Source organism: Ahaetulla prasina, chromosome 1, assembly GCF_028640845.1.
Source record: "Ahaetulla prasina isolate Xishuangbanna chromosome 1, ASM2864084v1, whole genome shotgun sequence".
Classification (NCBI taxonomy): Eukaryota; Metazoa; Chordata; class Lepidosauria; order Squamata; family Colubridae; genus Ahaetulla; species Ahaetulla prasina.
In genome coordinates this window covers 84,964,278-84,978,094 of record NC_080539.1, presented here as the reverse complement: position 1 = coordinate 84,978,094, position 13,817 = coordinate 84,964,278, and the positions used below count along the sequence as shown (strand labels likewise).

At 34.5% G+C, this 13,817-nt stretch overlaps 1 protein-coding gene across 4 annotated transcripts in view; it reads left to right on the top strand.

Annotated features, from left to right (window-relative positions):
- The window catches only part of NUP133 (nucleoporin 133), a 32,772-nt gene extending 26,619 nt beyond the window's left edge, over nt 1–6,153 (top strand). For 2 of the 4 annotated variants that reach the window (XM_058166695.1, XM_058166704.1), the window contains exons 23-26: nt 1,025–1,105; nt 2,626–2,690; nt 5,049–5,137; nt 5,450–6,153. In XM_058166695.1, coding sequence (XP_058022678.1) covers nt 1,025–1,105; nt 2,626–2,690; nt 5,049–5,137; nt 5,450–5,589 — 375 coding nt within the window. In that variant the 3' untranslated portion in view covers nt 5,590–6,153. The remainder of the gene's footprint in view (nt 1–1,024; nt 1,106–2,625; nt 2,691–5,048; nt 5,138–5,449) is intronic. The other 2 variants (XM_058166717.1, XR_009153184.1) reach the window with 2 other exon arrangements.
- Nucleotides 6,154–13,817: the final 7,664 nt, after the last annotated feature.

Genomic DNA, 13,817 nt, shown 5'->3' with positions numbered 1-13,817 from the left:
ATGTTTCAAAATATAAAACCACTTGTGGGTGGATAAATCTTAATTTATTACTCTCCAGGTTTATCACAAATAGTTCTGTATCGCTATTACTTCCACAGTATTATATATAATCTTCAAGTTATCCAAAATTGAAAGTAATTTTATAATTGCAGGTTACTACAGAAGAAAACTGTCAACTTTATCGGTATCTTTAAATAATGATTTGAAGATTCAAGTACAGGTAGTCCTCGACCTAACAGCCACAACTGAGCCCAAAATTTTTGTTGCCAAGTGAGACATTCCTTAAGTGAATTCTGCCTCATTTTTTGACCTTTCTTGCCGCAGTTGTTAAGTGAATCATTGCAGTTGTTAAGGTAATAACAGGATTGTTAAGTGAATCTGGCTTCCCCATTGACTTTGCTTGTCAGGAGGTCACCAAAGTTGACCACATGACCCCAGGACGCTGCAACCGTCATAAATATGAGTCAGTAGCAAAGTGTCTGAATTTTGATCATGTGACCATAGGATTGCTGCAACTTTTGTAAGTGTGGAAAAAAAACAGTCATAAATCACTTTTTCAGAAGTGTGAAAAGAAACAGTCATAAATCACTTTTTCAATGTTTTGTTGTAACTTCAAGTGGTCAATAAATGAACTGTTGTAAGTTGAAGACTACCTGTACTGGCAATGTTTCTGAGATAGATAGTTGTGCTTTTCTGTGCTTGTTTCATTCACTTTCATGAAAAAATTAATGATTTAATTGAACCTGAGAGTCATGTTAATGTGCTATAAGACTCATAACCAGGTGGCCAGATTTACCATGGTGAAATAGGCATCCACGTGAATTGAATAAGTTATCATTTATCAATCTTACACACAATGGCTATAACATGGAAAGTATAAACGTTTATGCCACTCCCTTATTCTCAGTGGGATTGAGACACATTTCAGTGAAAAATAGTTAAAATACAAGGTGATTCCCCTCCACCCGCACCCCTTCATCCTGCAGCAAGTTCTAATTTTTGTGTTCATTATTTTATACAATAGCTATATATATGTTATGAGAACCGGAAAGCTAATGAGTATGACTTCAAGAAGGCACTGGATCTGCTGGAATATATTGATCAGGTATGAAATTTAATGAGAGTTTCAGTTGTGTGTTACTGATTTTCAGTGAATGAGTATATACGATTATACAAATTCTTTATGACAGTTAATAGAAAGAACTCTAGGTGTTCTTCTAAGTACCACTTAATGCAGATAATCATTGTTAGATCCATTCTTAGTAATGGATGGAGGACCCAGTTTGGGAAGGTATTGTTATTAGTGGTATTAGTATTATCCACAATTTTATGAATTTCTGTTCCAGCCGTTTATTTATTTAAAGTATTTGTGACAGTTCCTCTTTGCAAAATTTCCAAAATAATTTACAAAGTTATTTTTAAAAATGCAAAATAAATTTTTGTAAAATAATGATAATAAAAGATTAAGAAAGGTTAACATAAAAGATACTGAATGCACCAGTTTAGGATATGGCTTATTCCAGAGGGTAGATTACTTCACAGGATTATTACCATCTCAATAAAGGTATATTGATGACTATAGTGGCTCTAAACATATTTTCTTTATTTGCCTCAGTACATATGCATATTTTATTCACAAATGCTGGTAAAAAGGTAATGCATTGTTCATGGAGAGAGAAAAAAGAGTGCAGTCTTTACATAATGTAAAAGGAACCCTTTTTCACTGCCCAACTCAGGAAGATGACATTATTTTTTCATGTGTTAGACTTATATTCCACATTTTCTTCACATGTTCAGGTTAGTCCTCTCAGAATTTTTTTTTACAACAACTTCCTTTGAGATAGATCGAATTGACCCAAGAGTGACCAAATCAAATCACCAGTTGAGCTTCCAGAGCTAAGAGTAGACTAGAATCTGGGTGTGTTGTGTCCTGATCTGACACTTAACCAGCACATCATGCTCTCTCACTGATGTACCAAAAAAGAGGCTTAATCTCACATGATAAACGCATACATACACATTGCTCAAGTAATCAAAGATTGCACTGTACAGACACGTTCTGTAGAGCCATATGGAGAGCCGGGATGCCGTATCCTGCTTGTATGTGAAAGGATGCATTGTAAATGGCTGTTGCTGAATTAACTGTCTGAAGCATGGCAAGGGAACATTTGGATAGTATTGTATTTCACCCACAACCTAAAGCCAAGAATTTAATCAAGTATGTTCATCTCTGAGAAAAAAAGTATTTTCTTAAAATCCAATTGTTTTTTACCATTCTGGTTCCTGTAGAATACTGAAAGTAAGTTACATGTTGCACAAACATCTGTGCTCCAAGTCTCTGGCTAACCTGCCATTCATTGTCTACTTGCCATTCAGATTTATAAAATAGCATTGCCCCTACCTTTGATAACACTCACAATGCTGTTGTGTAGCTTATCCCTTAGTTTTCTCACATTGCTTCATAGTTTCTTAAGCCTACAATTTTCTGAAATATATTCTTTAAAACACATCATTATTTTGTTACCTTGTTTCACTAGCATAAATATTCAACCAAATACGACTATAATGTATAATTTATTTCCTGAAATTTCAAATGCAATATTTCTTTTCTTTTTTTTAATGAAGGCCGAGCAAGTGGACATAAATTATCTTAAACTTAAAATACTTTGTAAAGCTCTCCTGAGAGATGGGTAGGTAAAAGCAGTTTAATTTGTTTAATGTACTGTATTCATTTACAACATTTTTATCCATGCTTAAGCAAATAGTTCCTAGAACAGCTTCCATAAAATCAATAGCAAATGAAATACCATAATCTCTATTTTTTGTCTTTATTTTAAAAAGATTTGACAAGGGATGGGGGCAATGGAAAAACAGATAGATTTGAACACCAGTTCTTACAACTATAATACAAAAGGTTGAATGCAAGCAGTTCCTGAAAAGGTAGAGACAAATTAGGTTAAGTCTTCCAGAAGGATTCATGGATTGGCTCTGCTTTCCATCTCTCCTTCCACTTTTGAGGGCATCTTTGATTTCAATTAATATTTGTTTGGAGTAGCCTTCCAATATCTTCCAATTTCTAAAATCAAACTGAATACTTAGAACATTCCAAAATCAGGGCACCAATGTCAAGAAGAGATTTCCTTTATGGAAAGGGCAAGTTGATAGAATAGTAGGTGTTCCTTGGGCAAGTGAAAGACTATGCAAGGATATATGTTTGGTAATCCTTAATTAAAGTATTGAAAAGGCTGGAATTACCTCATTACAAACTGGGGATTTACCAAAAGTATATCAGTTTCAGTGAAGATACACCTAGCTTTTCAACTGTTACCTCTTAACCATTATACCATTGTACTCCTTTTAAACAATCTTCATACATTCCATACAGCTAAATATTTGCTTAAAAAATAGAAATTGCCTTTCTATTTGAAGGTCCATCATTCCAGATAATAGAATCTGCTTCCCTCCTCTTTTGAAACTCACCTTTCTGAACTACTCATGTTTAGTTTCCAAATTTTGAAAGATTAGATGAACAGATGATGAAAAGACTCAGCACTGTGCTTTTGACTGGATAAAAAACAATAACAGTGACTCCCCTCAGAATCTCTAGGTAATAGGAATAGGTAAAATACCTATTCCAAACAAATATATTGACATAGTTCAATTGGATGCAGTTTAGGAACAGTTTGGGGAGGTTATTTAAAGAATCCTTTCATTCATTAGAATTTATTTTGAATAAATTCATAATTATGTCCAGACTTAATCTCAAAATGTGTTAGGTATTGATCCTCAATTGGATGCCACCATTTCTGTTTGCCCAGTTGATGATCAGTTAGAATAAATAGCTATACAAAATTATCCTTATTCAGATGTCCTCCTCATTATCAAGACATTTCTGAATCGGATACCTCAAACTACCTGCCCTATAGGGATGTGCAAAATTTTTTTAATGCTACTCTACTCTATAACTATATATGGCAATAGAATTGTTGGGTAGTACCCGAGGCTTGTGGGAAACACACAGTGACTTCCTAACAAGGTAGTGTTTTTTTTTTGTTCCTCATTCATTCTGTTCACTATTTCACTTTCAAGATAAGTAAATAGCTATGAAGGAGGGTATTATGGAAGAATGTGTTTCCGTTTGCCCTGGTTTAATGCAGATTAAAGTCAGCCACATTAAACATTATAATAAATGGATTAACAAGAAAAAACTTTTTTAAAAAATCATTAAAAATACATTACTGAAATAGAGGCCTCTTTCTTGCTAAGGACTTTAATTGATTCTGAATTCGTATTTCAACATTCTCTTCCTTTAGCATCCAGCAAATCTACCTTCTCGGGAAGTCTAGGCAATAGGACCAGTTAAACTGTCAGTGACAGAATGTACACTTGGGGCATGGACTAACTTCCTAGTCACAATAGTATACAATAGCAACATAGGCATATTAAATAATTTTTAATAGTCATTAAAAAGCTGACTATTTCAATTGTAGATCACTGACAATGATGAAAAAAAAGCGTACTGCTTTTTTCATGCCAATTCTATATTAGAGAGGCACCCCTGTTCTAAATCTTCCATCCATATGTTTCATCAACTCATGCATGATATTAATTCTAACGAAATATATGGATGTGGTTTTATATTGCGTAAGGAATTTTTTCACCTTGCCTTTCCCTCTACTTTGTAGTCTGGTCCAGCCTTCTGTACAAATTGGCGGAGGCTTCACTAAGGCTAAGAAAACTCTTTCCTGATTAATACATTTCCTCTGGTAGAAGAATCTAGTTGCATAGTTCCAAATCTGTTAAAAAAATCTATCCGTAACTTTTTCCTTAAATTATGAAATTTAATCTTTTTATATTTTAATACTACATTGAAAAACAGAAATGTAATACTTGCTGAAATTTGAGGAAAATGATAAAGGATGCAAATGAAAATTTGAAATATAAATGTAGGAAAAAGTAGCTCAGTGAAAATTTAGATTAACACGATGCATGTTATTCGTCTTTACAATATATTTGTTTTGGTTATTTTGGTTCTTTTGACATTATAGCTGGTCCAATTCAGAAGGCAAAGATGATCCAATTGAAGCATCTAAAGATAGTATATTTGTGAAAATACTACAAAAGCTGATAAAAGAAGGTATATTTTAATAATTTGAATTTCCTGCTTAAACATTGTCATGCAAATATTAGTTATACATCGAAGTGTATAATATAATATTACAGTCATGAATTTGATATATAAAGATATATAATATAATATTACAGCCATGAATTTAATACAGTACAGCTGGCCAAATTAAAGGCAGCAGAAATGTGATATATAGCTTTAACATGCAGAGTAACTATAATGTTAGAGGGAAAAATTATTTCTGTTTAATTATGCTGAAATTAAGTATAAAGTTCCATATTGCCCAAACATCTATAAATCTAATAACTATTTCTATTGTAGGAGTACAACTTAGCGAATATCTGCCTGACGTGAACGATTTGATGCAGTCAGATGAACTTGGACATTTAAAGTACAATCCTTACTTTGAATTTGTTCTGAAAGCAAATTATGAATTACATGTTTTTAGAGATCAGGCATGAGAAAATTTAAATTTTAGTTAAGACAGCTTCTTTTTTATACTGTGCATTGTTTTGCAATAAAGTTTCAATTCTAACCAATAACATGTCTGATTCACAATTATTAAAAACTGAAGGCAAATCAAGGTTATGAAAGAAAGTTGAAGAAAACATTAAACATTCTATAAACAGTATGTTTATAAAAAGTTCTATAAACAATATGTTTCTAAACAGTAATCCAGCTTCTTACTTGTGCTACTGTTTTGTAGTGAATACCATTGTTCATGCAATGTGAGAAATGTTGACTTTTCCTCTTACAATATACACTTATATTCTTAAATATATAGCAAATTGAATTCAAGGGCTCACCATGTAATGAAGTTCTATTACAATCTAAGTAACGACACGAAGGCTAAAAAGTAGTCCTGCAAATGCTTCTCCTGGAAATGTCTCTTCTCTACTTGATGTTAGCTTGGTTTTGGTAGCTTACAATCCACAACACTTTGCCATGCTAATGCATAAAGAACAGATGGACTAAAGTAAATCAACTTAGTTCTTCAATCTGACAAATATCACAGAATTGTCCCTACAGCCTGCTCAACATGTACAGAATAACTGCAAAACCAATTTGCATCGTTTTACTTTTTTATGTCTTGGCTAAATGCCTCTAGAATTTGATCCAACAGCTGAGAAGGTCATAAGTTAAATCAGTTGAAGAGCATCCTATGTCCAGTTTTAAAAGTACAATCCTTACTTTGAATTTGTTCTGAAAGCAAATTATGAATTACATGTTTTTAGAGATCAGGCATGAGAAAATTTAAATTTTAGTTAAGACAGCTTCTTTTTTATACTGTGCATTGTTTTGCAATAAAGTTTCAATTCTAACCAATAACATGTCTGATTCACAATTATTAAAAACTGAAGGCAAATCAAGGTTATGAAAGAAAGTTGAAGAAAACATTAAACATTCTATAAACAGTATGTTTATAAAAAGTTCTATAAACAATATGTTTCTAAACAGTAATCCAGCTTCTTACTTGTGCTACTGTTTTGTAGTGAATACCATTGTTCATGCAATGTGAGAAATGTTGACTTTTCCTCTTACAATATACACTTATATTCTTAAATATATAGCAAATTGAATTCAAGGGCTCACCATGTAATGGAAGTTCTATTACAATCTAAGTAACGACACGAAGGCTAAAAAGTAGTCCTGCAAATGCTTCTCCTGGAAATGTCTCTTCTCTACTTGATGTTAGCTTGGTTTTGGTAGCTTACAATCCACAACACTTTGCCATGCTAATGCATAAAGAACAGATGGACTAAAGTAAATCAACTTAGTTCTTCAATCTGACAAATATCACGGAATTGTCCCTACAGCCTGCTCAACATGTACAGAATAACTGCAAAACCAATTTGCATCGTTTTACTTTTTTATGTCTTGGCTAAATGCCTCTAGAATTTGATCCAACAGCTGAGAAGGTCATAAGTTAAATCAGTTGAAGAGCATCCTATGTCCAGTTTTAAAAGTACAGCTACCATTCCATGGCTTCCTTTCTTGCTGTGCTAATAGAGCTCTAAGAATGGAAGAGCTGAATACATATGGAAGAATATACTTATTTTGAAATGTTCAAACCAATCTAGATAATGAACAATGCATTATCCCTACTGGAAGATTAAACAGAATATCTGAAGTATGTTGGGATCTTCAGAATACGTGGTTGCAAAAGGAACAGGCAACCTCAAGTTATTAATACAAAGTTAAAAAATTGAAACATCGTAATGAAATAAAGCTGACAAAAGATCACATTTTTATTCTGCTTTCTCAATTAAAAAGCAGTGAAAAGTGTTCTGGTCTGATTAAAGTCTTCCTAGAGCTTTTCATTTCAGTCCAAACTATAATTTGTTCTGATATATAAAGTGCTACATAATCTGAATTTTCTAGAAATTTTCTCTTGACATTAACATTTCCCCAAAAGCTAAAATAGCTTTTCTCTTAATTATTCAGAATAAACAACAGGTACATGAAAATGTGTTATTCGAATATTTGTTAAGAGTTTTTTTATGAAAAGACATAGCCCTGTTTTTGCCAGTTTACTAAGAAGCTCATCTCAGTGAGTTCAACAGAATATATTCCCATGGAAGCATGTAGTGGTATTAATGCAAAATCTGAACTCTGGAAAATTATTTCACTTAATGAGCACCCACTGGAATGATATCAATACACATATAGGTATAGATATCAACAGCTGGCAATTTCATTCCAAAATAGTGGTGTTTTTTCTTTCTTTCTTTATTCAATTTTTATACTTTTATATTTTTATTCTTCCTGAAAAATAGCTGAAAATCATCTGAATTGGATGGTCTTATATATATATATATTTAAAAAATACATTTTGGTTTCAGTAGGTGTATTTGTTTTGTTGGAAGCGCTGGATTGGTTTAATGGGAAAAAAATGGGTCAATTGAATGCACTCATGGAATATCTTGCAATAATTGCTGTGAATTCCTTTCACCGGAAAGTTGTTACCTCACATGATTGTTAGGAAAAACAGGAAGAGTCGGCACCATAAGCATCATATTAAGTTCCCAAATGAAAGGTGGTGTGTAAATAAATAGGGGCCTCTGGTGGCTCAGCAGACTAAGTCTGTCTGTTATTAACACAGCTGCTTGCAATTACTGCAAGTTCAAGTCCCACCAGGCCCAAGGTTGACTCAGCCTTCCATCCTTTATAAGGTAGGTAAAATGAGGACCCAGATTGTTGGAGGCAATAAAAAGTTGACTTTGTATATAATATACAAATGGATGAAGACTATTGCTTAACACAGTGTAAGCCGCCCTGAGTCTTACGCCCTGAGTCTTCGGAGAAGGGCGGGATATAAATTCAAATAAAAATAAAAAAATAAAATAAAATATATGCATATTAATTCCTCAGCAGTTATTTACACTTACAAAAGAGGCAGTATTTGTAATAAAACACAGTGTGTTATTAATACTTCTGTCACTATTCAATGTCATGCAATGGGAAAGAATTTCTACTATACTTTCCAATTAATGAAAACTCCGGGTGGCGAGACAAGTTTCATTCCTAATTTAGTAAGCACATCCATTAACTTAAAAGAGAGTGTTTCAGTATCTAAGTGGCACTTACAAAGCCATAGTATGGTTTTGAATAGAGAAAGGTGTGAAGTTGTTACTTCTGTTGGCAGAGACTTAAGAAACTACAGTAATTTCTCCTACGGGGATGAGCTTTGCACTTACCCTTCTCTAATCGCTTGAACCTGATTGGATTTGTCTCTATTAATACTGGCTAAAACTTTTATGCAGTCATAAGTCCTTCAGCCATAATTCCCAACTATGTTTAAAGAGCAAATAACTTGCTTACAATAATCAGGAAAAAGTTACTGTAAAAGTTTATACAAATGACATGGAGGTTTATAAAATAATCTGTAATAAACATGATACTAACATCTGCTTAACTTCAGGAAATTATAAAGGTGTCAAGTTACCCATATGTTAGTTATTACTAGTTTATTTTATACAATTTACTGTCCAAATAGTCTTTAATGAAATTGTAAATTATAAAGTGTAAGTTGTCCATCATCGGTGATAAATTTAATTTTATAGATTAATTTGATAATTTACTTTTTAGTTTTGCAGTAGTAATAATTTGATAGACTTAAAATGCTAGGTTTCACAGGATGCCTTTCAAGAGGACTATGACATTAGGTATTTAAAATTTGGTTTTTCATTCATTAAACTTATTTTAATATGATTGTGATAACTTCTTCTTGAGAACCAGCTTTCCTTTCACTTTAGCATTCCTCTTTGGATGCCTGTTTTCATTTTTTAAATGTTGGAATTGAGATCCTTTGGTTTACTGATCTTAGAGCAATTAAATAGATAATATGCATTTAATAATCCATTAGATCAGGGGTAGTCAACCTTTTTATACCTACCGCCCACTTTTGTATCTCTGTTAGTAGTAAAATTTTCTAACCGCCCACTGGTTCCACAGTAATGCGCCATATATTGTCATCTGCGCATGCCTCTCGCACATCGTGGATTGGGTTTGTGGGGTGGGCACCAGCTACCAGCTCTGCTTGTCTGTTACAGCTGGGTGGTGTGGGGGGAGATTCGCAAGCTATTCTGGGATGAGGCTCTTTTGTTTGCAGTCGCACTATAGCGCCATTTAGTTTCATTTACGTAATGTGAACTAAACTTAAATTTTCAGAAATTTAAATTGTCACAGGGAATTTTATGAAAACCTAATGAAAATGTTTTTAAATAATGCTATGAAATTGTTTTAAAAAGTCAATTAAATTAAGAAAAAGAAAAGTGCTTTAGTATCTGACAAAACCCCTACCGCCCACCATGAAAGCTGGAACGCCCACTAGTGGGCGGTAGGGACCAGGTTGACTACCACTGCATTAGATCATTAGTCTTTTACCTACATTTTAGTTTTGGTTTCTTCAAAGTCCTGTATAAAGGAATTTTATCCACAGTAAGAATTTATCCATTAAATCTAAAAGGGCTTCAGATTGTTTTGCTCTCCTAAAGTTGCTCCAGAACACAAAAACACAGGACTGCCTACAATGTCGGGAGAAAGGCAGTATAAAAATTTAATTAAATAAATAAATTTAATTAAATAAATAAATGTCTTTGGACAATTTCCTGGGATTGTATGCAGCTGTTTTAAGGAATTATAGACTGGTGCTATGTGTGTGTTCCTTGACATGCTAAAGCACCTTTTCCAATTGAATCCATGCTACGTGTTGCAAATAGTGACGTTTATTACACCTTTGCTAGTGTCAATGTATTAATCAATAAACACAGACTGCTAATTCTGCTGCATCATACTTGAAGAAAGAACTGTTTTTAGTCTGAGATTATGTTACCCAAAGACAGATTGTAGTACCGCTATTATACTACAGCCTCTTCAATAGCATGGAGTACATAACCACTGCAGGTAGTCCCTGACTTATAAGCACGATTGAGCCCAAAATTTCTGTTGTTAAGTGAGACATGCAAGTGAATTTTGTCCCATTTTATGACTTTTCTTGCCAGTTATTAAGTGAATCACTAGTTGTTAAACTAGTAACAGGATTGTTTAGTTAATCTGCCTTCCACATTGACTTTGCTTGACAGAAGGTTACAAAAGCTGATCCCATGACCCTCGGACACTTCAACTGTTATAAATATGAGTCAGTTGCCAAGTGTTTGAATTTTAATCACGTGATCGTAAGGATCTTACAATGGTCACAAGTGCGAAAAATGGTCATAACTCACTTTTTTTCAGTGCCATTGTAATTTTAAACAGTCACTTAAAAAATAGAACAGAACAGAATAACAGAATAACTTCTTAGGGTGCCGTCGGCTAGCCAATGTCGGCCGGCGACCCCCAGGGGAAGAGCGTTCTCTGTGGGGGGCCCGGCTCTATGGAACGAGCTGCCGGTGGGACTCCGTCTCCTCCCTGATCTCTGGACCTTTAAACGCGAGCTCAAGACTTTCTTTTTTCACCAATCAGGGGCTGGCCTGATTGATTTTAATATGGGGGGGTTTTAGCGGGTTTTTAACAGGGTTTTAGCTTTTGAAAAATTTTAGCTAATATTTTAAGTATACAGCGGTCGAATTAGTTTTTTAAACTTGTTATAGTATTTTAATTTGTTTTGGATTTTTGTTGTTTTATTTGCTGTACACTGCCCTGAGTCTTCGGAGAAGGGCGGTATAAAAATATGAATAAATAATAAATAATAATAGAGTTGGAAGGGATCTTGGAGGCTTCTAGTCCAACCCCCTGCTTAGGCAGGAAACCCTATACCATTTCAGACAAATGGTTATCCAACCTCTTCTTAAAAATTTCCAGTGTTGGAGCATTTACAACTTCTGGAGGCAAGTTGTTCCACTGGTTTATTGTTCTCACTGTCAGGATATTTCTCCTTAGTTCTAGGTGGTTTCTCTCCTTGATTAGTTTCCACCCATTGCTTCTTGTCCTGCCTTCAGGTGCTTTGGAGAATAGCTTGACTCCCTCTTTTTTGTGGCAGCCCCTGAGATATTGGAATACTGCTATCATGTCACCCCAGTCCTTCTTTTCACCAAACTAGACATACCCACTTCTACCAAGTGTTCGTTATATGTTTTAGCCTCCAGTCCCCTAATCATTTTTGTTGCTCTTCTCTGCACTCTTTCTAGAGTTTCAACATCTTTTTTACATCATGACAACCAAAACTGAATGCAATATTCCAAGTGTGGCCTTACCAAGGCATTATAAAGTGATATTAACACTTCATGTGATCTTGAGTCTATCCCTCTGTTTATGCAACCTAGAACTGTGTTGGCTTTTTTGGCAGCTGCAGCACACTGAACTGTTGTAAGTCGAGAACTACCTAGGTTCCATGTTTTTGAAAATAGCATGAACATGTTTGGACAGCAGTTCATGAAACCTCAAAGCAGAAATGTTCAGTAAGAGCTAAGTATTAAATTAGGGCTTGTTCATTTCCAGGGGTAGGGGCGGGCTAATGCTGGATATGCATATGTGCCTGCATAATTAATACACTCTTTTGTTTAGACCAGCCTGTAAGATTGCTGAAAATGTTTGTTACATTTGCTGCAAATACGTTAACTTTCTTTTAGAAATGCATCTATTGTCTTTTTTTCAACTAGTCATAGAATAAAGGATTAGAAGGAATATTTATTTATTACCCTGCCTTTATTATTTTTATAAATAACTCAAGGTGATGAACATACCCAATACACTTCCCTCTTCTTATTTTCCGCACCATAAACCTGTGAGGTGATTGGGGCTGAGACAGAATAACTGACTCAAAGTCATCCAGCTGGCTTCCATGGTAAGACAGGACTTGTATTTATATTTGCTTTCTAGCTTGGTGCCTTAACCACTACACCAAATTAGCTCTTAGGTCTGAGAGTTCATCTAATCCAATCTCTTGTCCAGTACAGATAGTACATGTTTTCGAGAATGCCAAGACTACAGCTCCCAGAATTCCCCGTCAGCATGATTAGGAATCCTGGGAATTGCAGTCCGAATATATCTGGCAAGTACCAAAGTGGAGAAGGCTCTCCAAGGGTTTCATTTTCATCTCTTCTTCTCCATAATTGGCTGTTGTCATTGCCCATCCAAAAGGGGATTTTTACTTCCACCCTTCCTCCAATCCCAAAACTGCCATTAACCTCCTCCATGACCATAACTAGATGTGAATTGCTTTAGATTTTTTTTCTTTTAAAGTCAGCTTACCCATGTGGTATAAATAGCATGAAGTACAGCGAACTCATGGTGTATGGTAACTCTTCAATGTGGTTGGCAGCCAGCCAGAGCCTTCAGTATTTATCATCCTCTATATATAAAACTGATTTTGCACAGCATTTTAAAGTACATTTAACATGTTCCTTTATAGTGGTTGGCAGTCCATCCAAAACCCTGTTCTTCTTCTCAAACAAATAATACTTCAGAAATGCTGCTCCATGTACTCTGATCTTGACCGCTCCTTTAACAGACAACTGTTCTGAGAACTGGTGTTTTTGGCCAGAAGCCACAGACCTCGATGAATATTCCTCCTCAGCCATGATTGTCCAGGGCAAGCATGTTCATGTTATAAAAATATTGCGCAACATAATAAAAGTGACATTTTAAAAAAATCACTTTGCAAATAGGACAGAATAGAATGTTCAGAACTGTGAAGGTGATCCAACTGTAACATGCTTAATCTGGTTTTGAGCTGTTTGAATCACTTGGGTTTTATGAGTCTTGAAAATGTTGACCTGTGTTGTCAACCTGATCCTTAATGCAATAATGCAATCCAACAGCAAATAGCTTTGCTTTACAAGAATATTTTTCTGAAAATGTTTTTATATGTATCGCAATTACTTTGAGGTTGCTTGAGGAGATTAAAAAAAAAAGAGTGCATGTTATCTACTGAAATCCAACCAACAGATTGTCACTTTGGGTTGCATCCTAGAAAAAAAAAATTGTGTATGGTTTTCCCATCAATTAAGGCAATGAGATGAAAATCCACAGTTGAACCTCGAAGTAGAAATGTAAAAGTAAACCTTTGGGATCGTCACATTAGCTTTAAAAGAATATATAGGGTTTTAGGGTAGTGGTCACCAACTGGAGGTCCACGAGAAAATTTTGGTGGTCCGCAGAAAAATTATTTGCATTTTTTATATTGCACTAAATACTATTTATCTTTTTAAAAAAATCATATTAGTGGTCCGCGGGTTTTAAAATTATG